The 14,991-nt window shown below is 28.6% G+C and overlaps 3 protein-coding genes and 1 long non-coding RNA gene across 8 annotated transcripts; 2 read left to right on the top strand and 2 right to left on the bottom strand.

The window, feature by feature from the left end:
• The first annotated feature begins 78 nt into the window (after positions 1 to 78).
• Lon (lon protease homolog, mitochondrial) lies at positions 79 to 8,906 on the top strand. Of its 4 annotated transcripts, none has more exons than XM_089173046.1 (10): positions 79 to 655; positions 736 to 963; positions 1,050 to 1,225; positions 1,519 to 2,036; positions 2,109 to 2,413; positions 2,504 to 2,643; positions 2,719 to 3,001; positions 3,081 to 3,984; positions 4,062 to 4,312; positions 8,773 to 8,906. In XM_089173046.1, exons 1-9 carry the CDS (start codon positions 393 to 395, stop codon positions 4,299 to 4,301), a joined length of 3,057 nt encoding a protein of 1,018 aa, XP_089029172.1. In that variant the 5' UTR covers positions 79 to 392; the 3' UTR covers positions 4,302 to 4,312; positions 8,773 to 8,906. The 4 variants fall into 4 exon arrangements, with proteins under 4 accessions (XP_089029172.1, XP_015182157.2, XP_089029171.1 ...); XM_015326671.2 differs by lacking the exon at positions 8,773 to 8,906 and adding an exon at positions 4,398 to 4,724; XM_089173045.1 differs by lacking the exon at positions 8,773 to 8,906 and having other exon boundaries at positions 4,062 to 4,724.
• LOC149032437 (uncharacterized) lies at positions 5,285 to 6,224 on the bottom strand. The gene is made up of 2 exons (XR_016176732.1): positions 6,080 to 6,224; positions 5,285 to 5,809 (listed from the first exon to the last, which is right to left on the bottom strand). It is a non-coding gene; the product is annotated as an uncharacterized LOC149032437 (long non-coding RNA).
• On the top strand, positions 8,898 to 13,151 carry LOC107069395 (post-GPI attachment to proteins factor 6). Its single transcript, XM_089173047.1, has 5 exons — positions 8,898 to 9,076; positions 9,438 to 9,715; positions 9,795 to 10,430; positions 10,604 to 11,459; positions 11,544 to 13,151. The coding sequence occupies exons 1-5, from the start codon at positions 8,898 to 8,900 to the stop codon at positions 11,704 to 11,706; spliced, it is 2,112 nt and encodes a 703-aa protein (XP_089029173.1). The 3' UTR covers positions 11,707 to 13,151.
• Positions 11,585 to 14,597, bottom strand: LOC107069396 (uncharacterized). 2 transcript variants are annotated; one of them, XM_089173049.1, is made up of 5 exons: positions 14,461 to 14,597; positions 14,295 to 14,386; positions 14,029 to 14,215; positions 13,777 to 13,918; positions 11,585 to 13,680 (listed from the first exon to the last, which is right to left on the bottom strand). In XM_089173049.1, the coding sequence occupies exons 1-5, from the start codon at positions 14,488 to 14,490 to the stop codon at positions 13,274 to 13,276; spliced, it is 858 nt and encodes a 285-aa protein (XP_089029175.1). In that variant the 5' UTR covers positions 14,491 to 14,597; the 3' UTR covers positions 11,585 to 13,273. The 2 variants fall into 2 exon arrangements, with proteins under 2 accessions (XP_089029175.1, XP_015182167.2); XM_015326681.2 differs by having other exon boundaries at positions 14,295 to 14,503.
• Positions 14,598 to 14,991: the final 394 nt, after the last annotated feature.

Here is a 14,991-nt window from a genome sequence, read left to right on the forward strand (position 1 = left end):
AATATACACATAAGCAAGATGCGCAGAGCGAATATATGCAGAAATATTTACGCAATGATTAGTTATGCTCAATTCACACGTCTTAGCATCAAGAATAAATATTAACAAATCACTCGATAAACAAATGCATAAATAAATATAGATAATCAATATAATTGATAAGAATAAATTATTACATTTAATTGTTACGAAAAAAAACAGCAGGTTGTATTAACATTACGATCATTCTATTAAAACAAATTAGAGGTTAGTCGATATACGTATGTATGTAAATTCATGTTAGATTTCATCATATAAACTCCATAACCTCTCTTCAATGCTGTATATTTAATATCTTAAGAGTGCAGAAAGGATATATAATATAAAATAGTGAAAAAGGAACAAATAAAAGAATGCGGTGTGTTATGACAATTAAAAGTAAATTATTACCGGTATTTCGTCATAATGCGACGATTTGTCGATCGTTTTACAGAAATCATCATTTAGATACTCGCAATGTATTACCGGTTTATATTAAACCACAATTTCCTCGAATAGAACTTCGTAATCAAAGCTATGGAATATTGAGTCGAAATATTCGAAATCGTAGAGAATGCACAGCTATTTTATCTGTCAGATTATTTTCATCTAAGAAACCAGATAGACTTCCTCCAAAGTATGTACATTTTCTTTTCGCATTCATAATAACACTTTTTAAATGAATGAAACCTCATTAATATATTGTTATTATTTTAGTGAAAATGATGCAGAACAATCGGAAGACTATTCAGCCACTTTACCTGCTACGGTGGTTGTGCCAGAAGTATGGCCTCATGTACCGGTTATTGCCATCAATAGAAATCCTGTTTTTCCTAGATTTATTAAACTTATAGAACTTTCTAATCCTATTCTTATCGATTTAATACGTAGGAAGGTTAAATTAAATCAACCTTATGTTGGAATATTTTTGAAGAAGAATGAAGAGTAATTATTGTTCTAACAAAATAATTGATCATTATCATCAATTAAATATCTGATCATTTCTTATTATGTTTTTTTGTTTTAAATAGAAACGAATCGGAGATTGTACAAAATCTTGATGATATTTATTCCGTTGGTACGTTTGCCCAAATTCATGAAGTACAAGATTTAGGAAATCGTTTAAGACTTGTAATAATGGCGCATAGAAGAATTAAGATTGTTGGACAAATATTCGAAGATGTTGCTGCGATGCAACCAGTGCATGGTAAAAAATTTAAATAATAATTTAGTATTTTTTTTATAAGATAAAGTTCAAAGGTAACACAAGACTCGATAAAACTAATTTATTTATTTATCTTTATTTACAATGATTCATCTATATATTTTCAATAATTTTAAACAAGTGTTGAATAATTCGCTTGTGTGAAACATATGTTAAAATGTTTGGTTGTCTTTTTTTCTTTTTTCTTTTTTTCTTTATGACAATATGATCATTTGTACGGGCAGAGAATAATTTCGCTTTTTTGTCGCAAATATAAAATTGCCTATTTTATGCAGAGATGAAACTGACGTTTCCACTATTAAATACAACAATTAACGTCCCTGTAGACGATACTATGACTGCTGGTAAAGTGAGCCGTAGATCTGCACAACGCAATAAAAAATCAGAGAAGATATCTGGATCGACAGAAAATATAGATAATTCTACTGTAGTAGAAAATATCATAAAAGATAAACTGCCATTGGAACAAAAACAAACAGAGCTTTCTCCTGAATCAACGACAACAACAACAACAACATCATCATCAGATTCTCAGCCGATTGTAATGGTAGAAGTTGTAAATGTAACGCATGAAAAATTTAAACAGACCGAAGAAATTAAGGCACTTACACAAGAATTAATTAAAACTATTAGAGATATTATAAGTATGAATCCTCTGTATCGAGAATCTCTGCAACAAATGCTTCATCAAGGACAAAGGGTGGTTGACAATCCAGTTTATCTCAGTGATCTTGGTGCTGCTTTAACAGGAGCAGATGCACAAGAATTGCAACAAGTGTTAGAGGAAATGGATGTCAGTATATCTACTTACATTTATCAAATATTATAAATATCTTGCAATAATTCTTTGTTTTGTGAAACACAGATTCTTAAAAGATTGAGATTATCGCTTGCGCTATTAAAAAAAGAATACGAATTAAGTAAACTGCAACAAAAGATTGGTAGAGAAGTCGAGGAAAAAGTAAAACAACAACATAGAAAATATATATTGCACGAGCAGTTAAAAGTCATTAAGAAAGAATTAGGTTTAGAAAAGGATGATAAAGATGCAATAGAAGAAAAATATAGGGAAAAAATAAGACAAAAAACTGTTCCCAAACCGGTTATGGATGTGTTAGAAGAAGAATTAAATAAATTAAGTTTCTTAGAGAGTCATAGTAGTGAATTTAAGTGAGTACTTTGGAAAATAACTTTATCATAAAATAGATGTTACATTTAATTTGTATTAATTGTTTTTTTTTTTTTTTTGGTCGTGTTCAGTGTTACAAGAAATTATTTAGATTGGTTAACTTCAATGCCTTGGGGCATAACTAGTCCAGAAAATTTAAATTTACAACAAGCTGTAGAAATCTTAGACGAAGATCATTATGGAATGGAAGATATCAAAAAAAGAATACTTGGTATATTTATTTGATATTTTCTTGTAAAAATAATTACAGTAATATTTTTGTAATATGTTCTCTTGTATTTTTTAGAATTTATTGCTGTTAGCCAATTGAAAGGTTCAACTCAGGGCAAAATATTATGTTTTCATGGTCCACCTGGTGTAGGAAAGACATCAATAGCTAAATCGATAGCTCGAGCACTTAACAGAGAATATTTCAGATTTAGTGTTGGAGGAATGACAGATGTTGCAGAAATTAAAGGACATAGAAGAACATATGTAGGAGCCATGCCTGGCAAAGTTATTCAGTGCTTGAAAAAGACACAAACTGAAAATCCATTAGTGTTGATAGATGAAGTAGATAAAATTGGAAAGTTAGTATTTCAATGTGATACATAAAAAACTTATTAAAATTATTATAAAACAATGATTTATATATTATATAATTAATAGGGGACATCAAGGAGATCCTGCTTCTGCTCTTTTAGAAATGTTGGATCCAGAACAAAATGCAAACTTCTTAGATCATTATTTGGATGTTGCAGTTGACCTATCAAAAGTTTTGTTTATATGTACGGCGAATGTAGTTGATACTATTCCAGAACCTCTTAGAGATCGAATGGAAATGATTGAAATGTCTGGTTATGTAGCAGAAGAAAAACTTGCAATAGCTAAACAATATTTAATACCACAGGCTATGAACGATTCCGGACTTAATGATACACATATCAATATGCAAGACAATTCACTTACATCTTTGATTAAATATTATTGTCGAGAATCAGGAGTTAGAAATCTTCAAAAACATATTGAAAAAATTCACCGCAAAGTGGCTTTTAAAGTTGTTAAAAAGGAAATAGACAAAGTTGATATTACCGCAACAAATTTACACGAGTTTGTAGGAAAACCAGTATTTACACAAGATAGAATGTATGAAGTTACACCACCAGGTGTAGTCATGGGTCTTGCATGGACTGCCATGGGAGGTTCGACATTATTTATAGAAACAGCTGTTCGAAAGCCTGTAAATGCAAGTAAGATGGAGGGTACATGCGAATCAACTGGTCATTTAGGAGATGTTATGAAAGAATCAATACATATAGCAATGACAGTAGCTAGAAACTTTTTAAAACAAGAAGATCCATCTAATACATTTTTATATGATTCTCATATACATTTACATGTTCCTGAAGGAGCTACTCCTAAAGATGGTCCAAGTGCGGGTGTTACTATTGCAACAGCATTAATTTCTTTAGCTAAAAATCAAGCTATTAGACAAGATGTTGCTATGACAGGTGAACTTAGTTTAATAGGAAAGGTTTTACCTGTTGGTGGTATTAAAGAAAAAACAATAGCGGTAAATAAAATCATCGAATATATTAAAAATGTTTTATGGTGTATAACAGAATATGATCTTTAACATATATTTTTCAGGCAAAAAGAGTAGGCGTTAATTGCATAATATTACCAGAAGAAAATAAAAAAGATTTCAATGATCTACCAAAATACATAACAGATGGTCTTGAAGTTCATTTTGCTTCAACATTTGAAGATGTTTATCGTATATGTTTTCTAGGACAGAAAGCTCCAACTATTGATAATGATGAAACATTTTCAAATCATGTGTCATCCAAACAACAAGCACCTTTACATGGTCAAGAGAATTGCTTATGAATATATCATAGGTTTGTATTTTGTATATCTGCTGCACTCTCTTATCGCGATTCAATTTTATATAATGTGTTTCTGACATTAATGCAAAAATTGCAGTATATTCAAAATAAGAGATGTTCAATGATAATTGAGCCCCTGGCAAGTTCGTCTTTCGTTAAAAGTTGAATTGGTCATTATTACTTGATCTTTTTAAATGCAATTTTAAAACATGTATAAATATTAAAATGTGACAGATGTTGACACTATATTGGCAGATGGTAAAATTATAAAAAAAAAAAAAACAACAGAACTAGTTTGTTTCGCGTTATAGATTTTTATAATTAATATATTCATTTAATGAACGAAAGATATTCTATATATATATATATATACAATGATCAATATAAAATAATTAACAATATTAAATAAAAACGATGTATAATATTTGTTAAAAGAACAGTTAAAAGAAGTAAGTACGATAGTTGTTGTTGTTATCATCATCATCATTAAGATACTTATTTAATTAATATTTTTTGTGAATGTCTCTCTCAAAAAGTGAAAACATTAATTTTATAATATTTATAGATATATATATATATATATTTATAATTTTTGTTTTCAATTTAATTCAAAATATGTACGAATATAATTAAAAGGTTTTCTTTGTTTTTTTTTTTTATCTCTCAATATATTTGCTAAATAAATGTTTTTTATTTTGTACAAATTTATATATCAACTTCAACGAAATATAATGAAATTAATGCAATTTTACAAATATTTCAATGACGTTTTTATTTTCATTTCATATAATGGTGTGTTAATAATTTAATATCAGTGTATATATACATATATATATATATATATATATATATATATATATATATATATATATATATATACATATATAATTTCTGTTTTAGTAATAATAATATGCAATTTATTAAAATGAAGATATCATTTGCTTTATAAAAACAATTTCTTGTTAAATCGTTTAAAAAACATAATATTTAATATTAAACGATAAAAAAAAAGTATATAGAAGATACAAATAGAAATATGGCCAAATGTACTTTATTTTTTTATTGCATTTCTATATATTACAAATAAAATCTAAAATATTCCATTTAATTATTTATTATCATAAAGAACACACACACACACACACACATGAGCTACGTATCATTAAGTTAATATAATTGAAGAGAAATAATAAAATAAAACACATTGCTATTTAAATTGAATAATATCATATACATAATAAAAATAGCATATTTGGAAATTTGATGACAAACATTTGCAAACAAATCCAAAAATGCAAATAATGAAATAAACGTCAAATGTAACCCCATTCCTCTCTCCCTCTCTCTCTCTCTCTCTCTCTCTTTCTCTCTCTCTCTCTCATTCTTTAAGAAGATCATACTGAAGGTGCATAAAAAACAGTAGCAGTTGCAAACTAACCAAGGTTGAAAATGATCAATAAATACAGCCCCAGTGAATTAAAGAAGGGTTATCTCCATTTTGCCAATCAGCTGTAACGTGAATCACGCGAAATGAAATATTAAAAATTTAAATAAAATAAAATTAAAAAAAAAAAAACAGTTAAGAGAGAAAGAACGAGGAAGAAGAAGAAGAAGAAGAAGAGGGGGAGATTGTTACGAGAAATAAGAATGAATACGTATTAAACGTGTGTGTGTGTTATATATATATGTCGTGTATGTGATTAGTGAATACAGTGTTTATAAATGTGTAGGTGTATGTACTTATCGATCTTATCGATGTCATTAGTTCTGAGATCTTACCATTCTTAGCGGTCAACAAAAACGTTCGTAAAAACTAAAACTGCATTGTTAACGTTACCGGTAGTAATTTATTAATTTATTTCTTTTTCTTTCCTTTTTCTTTTTCTTTTTGTTTTTTTTTGGTCATTTGATATTCCCGTTTCCACAAAGTGTCATTAATTTCAAGAGACCATTTCCATACCAGCACGGTTCACGTCATTTTATCTATCTATCTATCTCACTCTATCTTTCTCACTTCAAACACGGATATTACGTGAATATTATGTGTGTGTGATATATATATATATATATATATATATGAGTATGTTATATACTATGTGTAGATTTTTTCTTTGATTTGCGGGGAAATACACTGAACTATACGCGCATGTGTGACATAGAAGAGGAACTTGTAAGTAAAAACATAAGTGTGTGATTTATACACGTGTGTGTGTGTGTGTTTTCTCTCTCTCTTTCTATCATTCTGTTATATTTGTCATCGTTCTTTCTTCTTTTTTTTTTTGTTTCTCGTTACTTTCATTATTTCTTCTCTCTTTCTATTGGATGACCCATATTTTTTTAAGAGGTAAGAAAAGTAAAAAGTATTTTGTTAGAAAAAAAAAAAAATATTGTATTAAATATATGAAAATGTATTATTTTATTCTTACAATATTACAAACTAACATTCTCGAAAACATTGATCGAAATGTCATTCGTCGCGGGTTTGTAAGCGTTGGAAATGTTAAAGGGGGTTGAAATTTCTTCGACTGCTTTTGATTGGTCAATGAGAGTTGACCAATCAGACGTTGAGATGCTTGAATTTTGGTTATATGACAGATGAATGATACAACACACTTGTTGCTAATGGTTGATTCATATCGAAGATAAGATTTGGCTTATTCAAATTATCATTGTCAATTGTCTGTGACTCCATAAAGAAAAAGGTATATTTAATATTTCATAAATTAATATTACTTTATTTCCTTTTTTATTCATTTTTATTATTATTATTTTTTTTTTTGTTAATTTACGAAATGTATGTATACTATAGGATGAGTTGAAAAGTTTTAAGCCTAGCATTTTCGATCAAACTAACTTTTATTTAAAACAAAACAAAAAATAAGAATGTGTGTTTGTATTGAGATTGAAAATTTGTTAACTCATCCTTGTAATATGTAAATTAACAAAATGTTCGGATTATTTGTCATAATAATACTTTAGAATGTATGTCGCGTAGCGTTAAATCAAATTAAATGCAAGGGATTGTGGGTCAGTGACTTTAAAACGATTGAACTCGTTTGCAGAAAATTAAATCTAATGTGTGACAAATGATTTATACTCGTCATAAATATATTAAAGTCTACTATGAATATATTGTATCATTGATATTTTTTTTATTTTATATATATATATATATATGTTCGTGTACGTGAGTTTAGATTGTAATGATATCATTGAGTAGAAAATTTCAAATAAAAATAACAAACTTTTAATAATCCATTATCATCATAAATTGCATAGAAAAACATCTGTCAAATATTTACATACTCGTAAAAATAATGTTACGAAATTGAAATGGAAACAAGTGTATGTTTAGTAACTCATTGTCAGTATTTACCTTTCAGTAGTCGAGTATCTTTAGAGGTGTTAAGTCACAAATCAATTAGAATACTTTAGAGATAAATTTTTAGTTCAAGGTTCTACTTTTTTTTTTTTTTTTTTTTTTTTAATTAATATTATTTTTTTTTGTCATGAATATTCTTGTCAAAAACAATTGACAAAATTAAACAGATCCGTTGAATAATCATCTATCTCTCTCTCTCTCTCTCTCTCTCTCTCTTTCTCGTTTGTGCAATTTGATTAATTTCGTAGGCGGGAAAATATGAAGAACGCGCGATAGTGATAATATATATAGTGTGTCTTGAATGTATGTAATTTTCAAGTTAAACCACATATATTATGATTAAGAAATTCTCTTTGAACGCGTACTTCTGATCAAACTGAACTACTATCTTTCATTCAGTCTCAAGCGTTAGAGTTATAAAGAAGAATTACGAAGTAACTTGCTACGAATGAACGAAGACATTATTCTAAATTGTAAGAATTCCATATTACATGTTTTCGATATATTAAGAATGTGTTTTATTATTCGATAAAACAATATTAACAAATGTCAAATTAATTTCTCATTTGGATATATATTCGTATTTTATTTCAATATTTATCAAGCAAAAATAGTAATACGTTATTAATTAACATATATAAATTCATACAAATTCCAATATAATACAATTCATAATAATACAAATTATTAATAAAAATTAATACAAATTACTTATTGATCAATGCAACAAATCAAACACGTTACATATCAATTTTATTATACATATATATATATATATATATATATGTTAAATAATCACAAGTATTTCTTTTTTTGTATGAGTACACACACTTACACGCATACTTTATTAAGAATCGATTTTTTATTTAATACATACGATAATAATCGATTTCAATTGATCTCATAGTAATATCACTTTTTATTTACTCTTATCATTGTGAAACAACGTTTCTACTATCTCAGTTATGAAAGTATGGTTTACAAGAAGATAAGGCTTATATCGTTTATATTTCCATTGTTCATTATGATTCTCTTTCTAAGCTAATTCGATTTAAAAAAAAAAAAATAAATGTTTCCTTTTTTATTTCAGAAATTGAATAATATCGAAAGTTTAATAGTGAAAGATCATTTTGATGATCAATGTGGATGATCTGCGCTTTGTTATATATTGTATATCAAACATATTGTTAAGTGATGTATGAGAAGTGTTAAAATATGCCATTGCATTTAATATTTTTAATTATATGGAGTTTTGTAATAGAAGAAGGATTATGTATCACATTGAAGAGAGTTGCTTTACAACCGTCCAACACATTAGACGATTATTATGCTTATCGTCATATCTCAATCATTCATTTCGATGTACCAGAATATTCAATAACTGCGGGATTCAAGTAAGATTTTATTTCATATTCATTATTTCTAATGTAAAAACAAAACGAATGACAATAAGATTTTTATTAACCGATTTGCATTAATCCAACGTTTCGATGATACTTACGTATGACCGCAACCGCAGGAAAATTCCGCTAATGCGCAAATCTACACTGAAAACCTGAAGAAAACATGACGAAACCCTGACGAAACCCTAACGAAACCTTGACGAAACCCTGACGGTTGCGATACATAAGTACCGTTTCGATTTATCGAGATATCTGTTTGTATGAATCCTCGGATGTAAAGTCTGACGATTGTTCATGATTTAATTGAATGAAATAATTAAATACACTGACGTGTTTACATTTATTATTATAGATTTACAGTAAAAGAAGAAAAAACCGGTGGTATAGGTAAATGTTCAGCAAGAAATGTTTCATTGTATTTGAAATCCGGTAGTATACCATTAATTCGTCCAGACGGATCGATTATCGAGGCTAAACTTATGAAAAGAAGACGCAAACACTATGCTTTAAATATTCAAAGTAATGGTGACGAACATATGATTACTATCGATTCACCAATACCAGGTGACTGGTATATAATTGCTTTTCGAAGTTGGACCGATCCTAATAGCGACAAGATTAAACAGCAAGGTGAATATTATTGAACTTTGTTTTCTTCTATATTAATATATAATTATAAATGTTAATTAATTAAATTACATTTATTTAGGTCTCGGTGCATCATGTGATACTGTTCTCGATGCTGAGTTGTTAATTGAGATGCCATCAGTGATATCATTTATAGAATTTAACAAAGATTATGAAATCGTATTAAACAAAAATACAGATACTTCAGTAGCACAAATTTCAATGCCAAATAATTTATTAAACGCTGTATTAGCGTTGAATCAATCCTGCGAAGAGAATTGTAAATTTGCAATACATATTGTTGCTCAGGAACATATTACAGGACAGATCGTTAACGATACAGATACTTTGATCCCATTCAAGCCTTATTCAAAAACATTCCATTATATTACACTTCGTTTACTTTCTGGAAATATGACCAGTATATTTTTGCGATTTGAAAAGGACACTACTTCGTTCGTTGAAACTAATCAAGTTAAATGTTTAAATCTTATAAGAAAATCATTGCCAGAGTTTTTTCTTTTTGATTACGAACATCGTGGTGAAAACGATACGAAGGCTGTACCATTTAATTTAACCAACGATGGTATTACGGTTCTTGATTTTGAAATTGGCCGAGTTTACGATGTTGGCGGTACAGTAACAGTGAAAATAAAAATGCTTGATGTGGATAAAAAGGATGACAAAAATGTTTTCGTCGTAGCTTGCATTAATTTGGGTTAGTATTATTGTTAATCTTTATTATCTTGAAAATAGTATTAATAGATTTGACGATAATTAATATTGAATATTTTACTATGATACACGATCGGTTAGAAGTTTATTTAGTTTGTTATTATTGAATGTATAACTAACAATATATGAATACATGAATGACTAATATTTATTCAGGATATTACTCGAATATCACTGCCGGTGGAAGTTGCATACGAGCACAAAATGTAACTGGGGCAGACATATATGCAAACGAAACGGCACCGGCTCATATTCATATACCATTTCCCGAACCTGGAAGGTGGTACGTCACTTTAAAATCATTTAGCATCGAGGGAAAGTGTAATTGTGCTGAGAATTGTTTGAACGGTACTATCATCTGTCAAGAATGCGAATGTATGATACCGTGTTCTGTTAAAATAGAGACCAGTATATCTTCGTCACCTTGCATCGAAGGACGTTGTAATTCACATGGAAAATGTATGCATTACATGAGCGGTGGTTTTGTCTTTGCAGCTTGTTATTGTACAGAAGGATATCGTGGTTTTGATTGTGCCGATGGAACATACGTTCTCGGTAACAAAGACATACTAGTACGTTGTTTGATGTTAACCATTAGCAATCTTGCCTTCATTGGTTCGATTTACTTAGCAATACGTCGAGAATATTTTACAGAAGCTATCGTATATACAGCCGTAATGTTCTTCTCAACATTTTATCATGCCTGCGAAGCTGGAGAAAATGTTTACAGTATTTGTATAATGCGATTGAGCGTATTACAATTCTGCGATTTTTTCAACGCACTTCTTTCCATTTGGGTTACATTGGTAGCAATGGCTTCCTTTGGACCAAAGCTCACAGCATTTTTCCAGATACTGGGTGCAATTGTTCTTGCTATGAGCTCAGAAATGGATCGTACTGCACTTTGGGTATTCCTTTTACCAGCCATCACTGGATCTTCTTTAATTGGATTATCTTGGGGACTTACATGTAAAAGAAGAAAAACTGTTCGATATCCTTCACGCGTTTACAGGTGTGTATTTTAATTAGTGTTTTTTTCTTTTTTTTTTTTTTTAATAATATAATAATTATTGACCTTTTCATTTTTTATTGACAGAACCATCTACTTTCCGGCGGGTCTTCTCATAGTCTCTTTGGGTCTTGTTTGCTATGCCTTTTTACAAACGCGTAGTAATTATCACATTGTTCATAGTTTGTGGCATATTTGCGTGGCCGTTGCGGTTATGCTTTTATTACCAAAAAAACATTATATGAAATAAATATGTTTTTAGTAAATACATTTCAAATTCAGGGATCATAAATGATAGATATGTGTGCATGTATAATAATCGTACGATACTACTTGTACGTATTTATTATCCTAGAAAATATTGATCTGAATTTGTCTCATGATCAATTGTGTATATTATATTAATTATTTTAATCAAACAAAACAAAACAAAACAAAAAAGAAAAGAAAAGAAAAATGTTATTCTTGTAAAACGAACCTCTATACATATGGCATTACATTTTTCCACAAGAATAGTTTATAAATATGTAATATATACATGGTGTATCCTCATGGAGGGGTGGGGGTGGTACAACGAAGCAGGGGATGATTCAACGTGTAAAAATAAATCGTAACATTTTTACGTTTGAGATGATACCAGCTTCGGGATACACTCTGTATATATAAATATATACATATATATATATATAAGAAATTTGAAAGGACATTTAAACGAATGCAATAATATACAGTATCAAAAGCAATTATTCTAACAGTATTATTTAGTTAACATATTCGCATTTCAATGCAAAACAAAATTTAAACATAAAATCCAAATATAAATCTTTCTATCAATTTTTATTAAAAATATATGGCAAAGCATATATGTTATTTATAAAAGCAAAATTATTATAAAAACATTATTAGAAAGTTGAAACATATAACTTGTGCTTTTACTGACATAAAATTATTGTTATTTAGGATTGTAAGTAAATGACTTTTGAAGATTCATTCACAAATCATATTACATTTAAAAGATAATGTTTGAATTTTCTATTAATATATTATTTAATTATTATTTATATGTGAGACAGTGATTTAATTTGCATCATGTAGGAATCAAAACCTCGCACATATGTAAAAATTATTATTTATTATAATAACATTATATTATTATATATATATAGACGCGCATATAATTTTGAACAAATGTACACATACACACATGCATTACATATATATGTATATGTACATTAATAAGTCAATTTCATGAATATAGTATAGATAGATAAAAAATATTGAAAAGAAATGAACAAACAGAATTATATATATATATAGAAACGTGTATATTACAGGTACATGAATTACATATGTATTTTTAATATGTATCTTTTAAATTGAACAATTCTCTAGTCGACTCTATTGTTCTTGTCTGAACTACTGTTGATAGTTTTTTTTTTATGTCTGACAACAAAAACAACAACAGAAAAAAAAAAAACCATTACATATTTACAGTGCACGAATCAATGCATGAAAAGTTACAGTACTATTTATGATATATCATGGCAGGAACACATTTCTTCTTTATTGTATGTAAATATGTAATCTACCAAAGATTGTTTAATTGATCGTGAAAATTAATTGATAAAATGGAGAATATTAAAAAAAAAAAAAACAAAACAAAAATGAAAATAAATATGTTGTTTATTTGTTAGAGTTGTCTCTGTTGCTTTTTTCTTTTTTCTTCTTCAATGTTGCAAATAGAAATAAGTGTGTGTAACAAATGATGAAGATAATTACATTTATTTAAACTAATTAATAATAATATGAGTTTATAATTATAAAGATGAAGATGTTGTTGATGATGCATTTCGTAAATTAGTTGAAGAAGAGACAGCAGTAATAACATTTGATAAAAGTGATAACATTGTTTCCAAAGAAAAACCACAATGGGGATAAGAATATGAACAATTTTTACCAGAACGACCAGCTTCTACAGCTTCTTGTATAGCTGTACCCTGCATTGCTGTTCGAAATACTTGATTGGTAGTTATCGCATCGATCATTTTATCAAAAGATGATATTTTGTCATCTTCATTATCTTCGTCAGCTACTTTTACAGCTGCAGCCGCTTGCTGAGAATATGTACAAACTGCACGTTGCATACAAGAAGTTGTATCTATACCATGACGAGCCAATGCGTCGTCCAATTTAGTCATGGATTGTGCAAAACCATTTTCTTCGCCTATGTGTAAAAGAATATTTGTCAATTGTTACAAATTATATAATAATAATATTTAATGTTTAATTGAAATATTATATTATACAAAAAAATACTTACTTCTCGCATAATTTCCGTAGGTACCTGACAGAACGTATAATAATTTTGGAATGATAAGAATGGAACCAACTCCAATGATAGCACCTAACAAAAGTCCACCCAAGTCAATTTTTGCTGGTGCATAAGGTGATACTGCGTAACCCTACAAATCGAAATGAACGTTGAATCTTTCACGTGGTTTAAATATCTATTTGAAGTTTAGAATTATTGAAATAGAAAAGTGTATTAATTGTATACTAATCTTGTGCTTACAGAACCAGAACTGCCGATATTGGTGAAACCAAATCTAGCTTCTTGATTACGATCAGAGATATCATTAATCGTAGTATCTCCACGTTTCGTTGATGCATCAGTTCGAACTTCAGCTTGTGATGGCATAGCTATTTGATCCTGTGCCTTTCCAGCTTTTTCCATGTAAGCTATAGAACTTGGTATAAAACTGTTAGAAATCAAAAAAAATAATTAAGAAATTATGTTAAAAGTAATGTAATAATATTATAACAATGAATATGTGTTACCCTCTGTCGTCATATTTAGGTACACAATTTGCACGAACTGCCAGAAATGTTAATATCATTATGATATTATTTTTAAAACTGTATTTCAACATCTGTAACAATGAAGAAGAAATGAGTATATACATGTTTTGTATTGATTAATTATTAATGTATTTTTGAAGTTTACCTTGAAAGTAAATAATCTAAAATAATTCATTCACAGATTAGAAGAAAGAAAGAAAGAAAGAAAGAAAGAAAAAAAATGATGAATTTTTAGCAGATGCTTATACGAAATGCTTTCACTAGCAACTGTGAAAATAAGACACTGTTACTGACATATATAGTTCTGCACCACCCTTTGTGAACATGACAAATCGTCGACATAATTGCAGTACGGTGGTTTCGCTTTCATTGTTAGATTTCCATAGGAGGATATTATCACGATGCGTGACGTTCTACTGACTCTTCGCGTCATTCTTTTAGTAAATAAGTATACACTGTATATAGGTATACCCTTTTGTCAACGAAGTAACTCTTCTTTAGTATTGTTATTGTTACAGGTCACTCTTCCCGAAATTCTGAGTACTTTCGAAGCTGAAATAATTAGTCTTTTGCAATGTTAATTGCTCGATTACTGATCTTCAGTTTCAACTTTACCGTTCTAAATAAATTATGTATTTTACTTTTCTTTTTCCTTTTTTTTTTTTTTTTAACCATC

Source organism: Polistes dominula, unplaced genomic scaffold, assembly GCF_049000335.1.
Source record: "Polistes dominula isolate Pdom_NZ unplaced genomic scaffold, Pdom_raw_medaka contig_22, whole genome shotgun sequence".
NCBI classification, from domain to species: domain Eukaryota; kingdom Metazoa; phylum Arthropoda; class Insecta; order Hymenoptera; family Vespidae; genus Polistes; species Polistes dominula.

Bases quoted from the DNA above. Each gene is read 5' to 3' on its own strand.
- Lon (XM_089173046.1), top strand. From the start codon at position 393: ATGCGGTGTGTTATGACAATTAAAAGTAAATTATTACCGGTATTTCGT. The intron at 964-1,049 runs GTAATTATTGTT...TGTTTTAAATAG, and splicing joins TTTTTGAAGAAGAATGAAGA to AAACGAATCGGAGATTGTAC. The intron at 3,985-4,061 runs GTAAATAAAATC...TATATTTTTCAG, and splicing joins TTAAAGAAAAAACAATAGCG to GCAAAAAGAGTAGGCGTTAA.
- LOC107069396 (XM_015326681.2), bottom strand. From the start codon at position 14,419: ATGTATATACTCATTTCTTCTTCATTGTTACAGATGTTGAAATACAGT. The intron at 14,216-14,294 runs GTAACACATATT...GATTTCTAACAG, and splicing joins CCTAAATATGACGACAGAGG to TTTTATACCAAGTTCTATAG. The intron at 13,919-14,028 runs GTAAGCACAAGA...TTCGATTTGTAG, and splicing joins ATATCGGCAGTTCTGGTTCT to GGTTACGCAGTATCACCTTA.
- LOC107069395 (XM_089173047.1), top strand. From the start codon at position 8,898: ATGCCATTGCATTTAATATTTTTAATTATATGGAGTTTTGTAATAGAA. The intron at 10,431-10,603 runs GTTAGTATTATT...ATATTTATTCAG, and splicing joins CGTAGCTTGCATTAATTTGG to GATATTACTCGAATATCACT. The intron at 11,460-11,543 runs GTGTGTATTTTA...TTTTATTGACAG, and splicing joins TATCCTTCACGCGTTTACAG to AACCATCTACTTTCCGGCGG.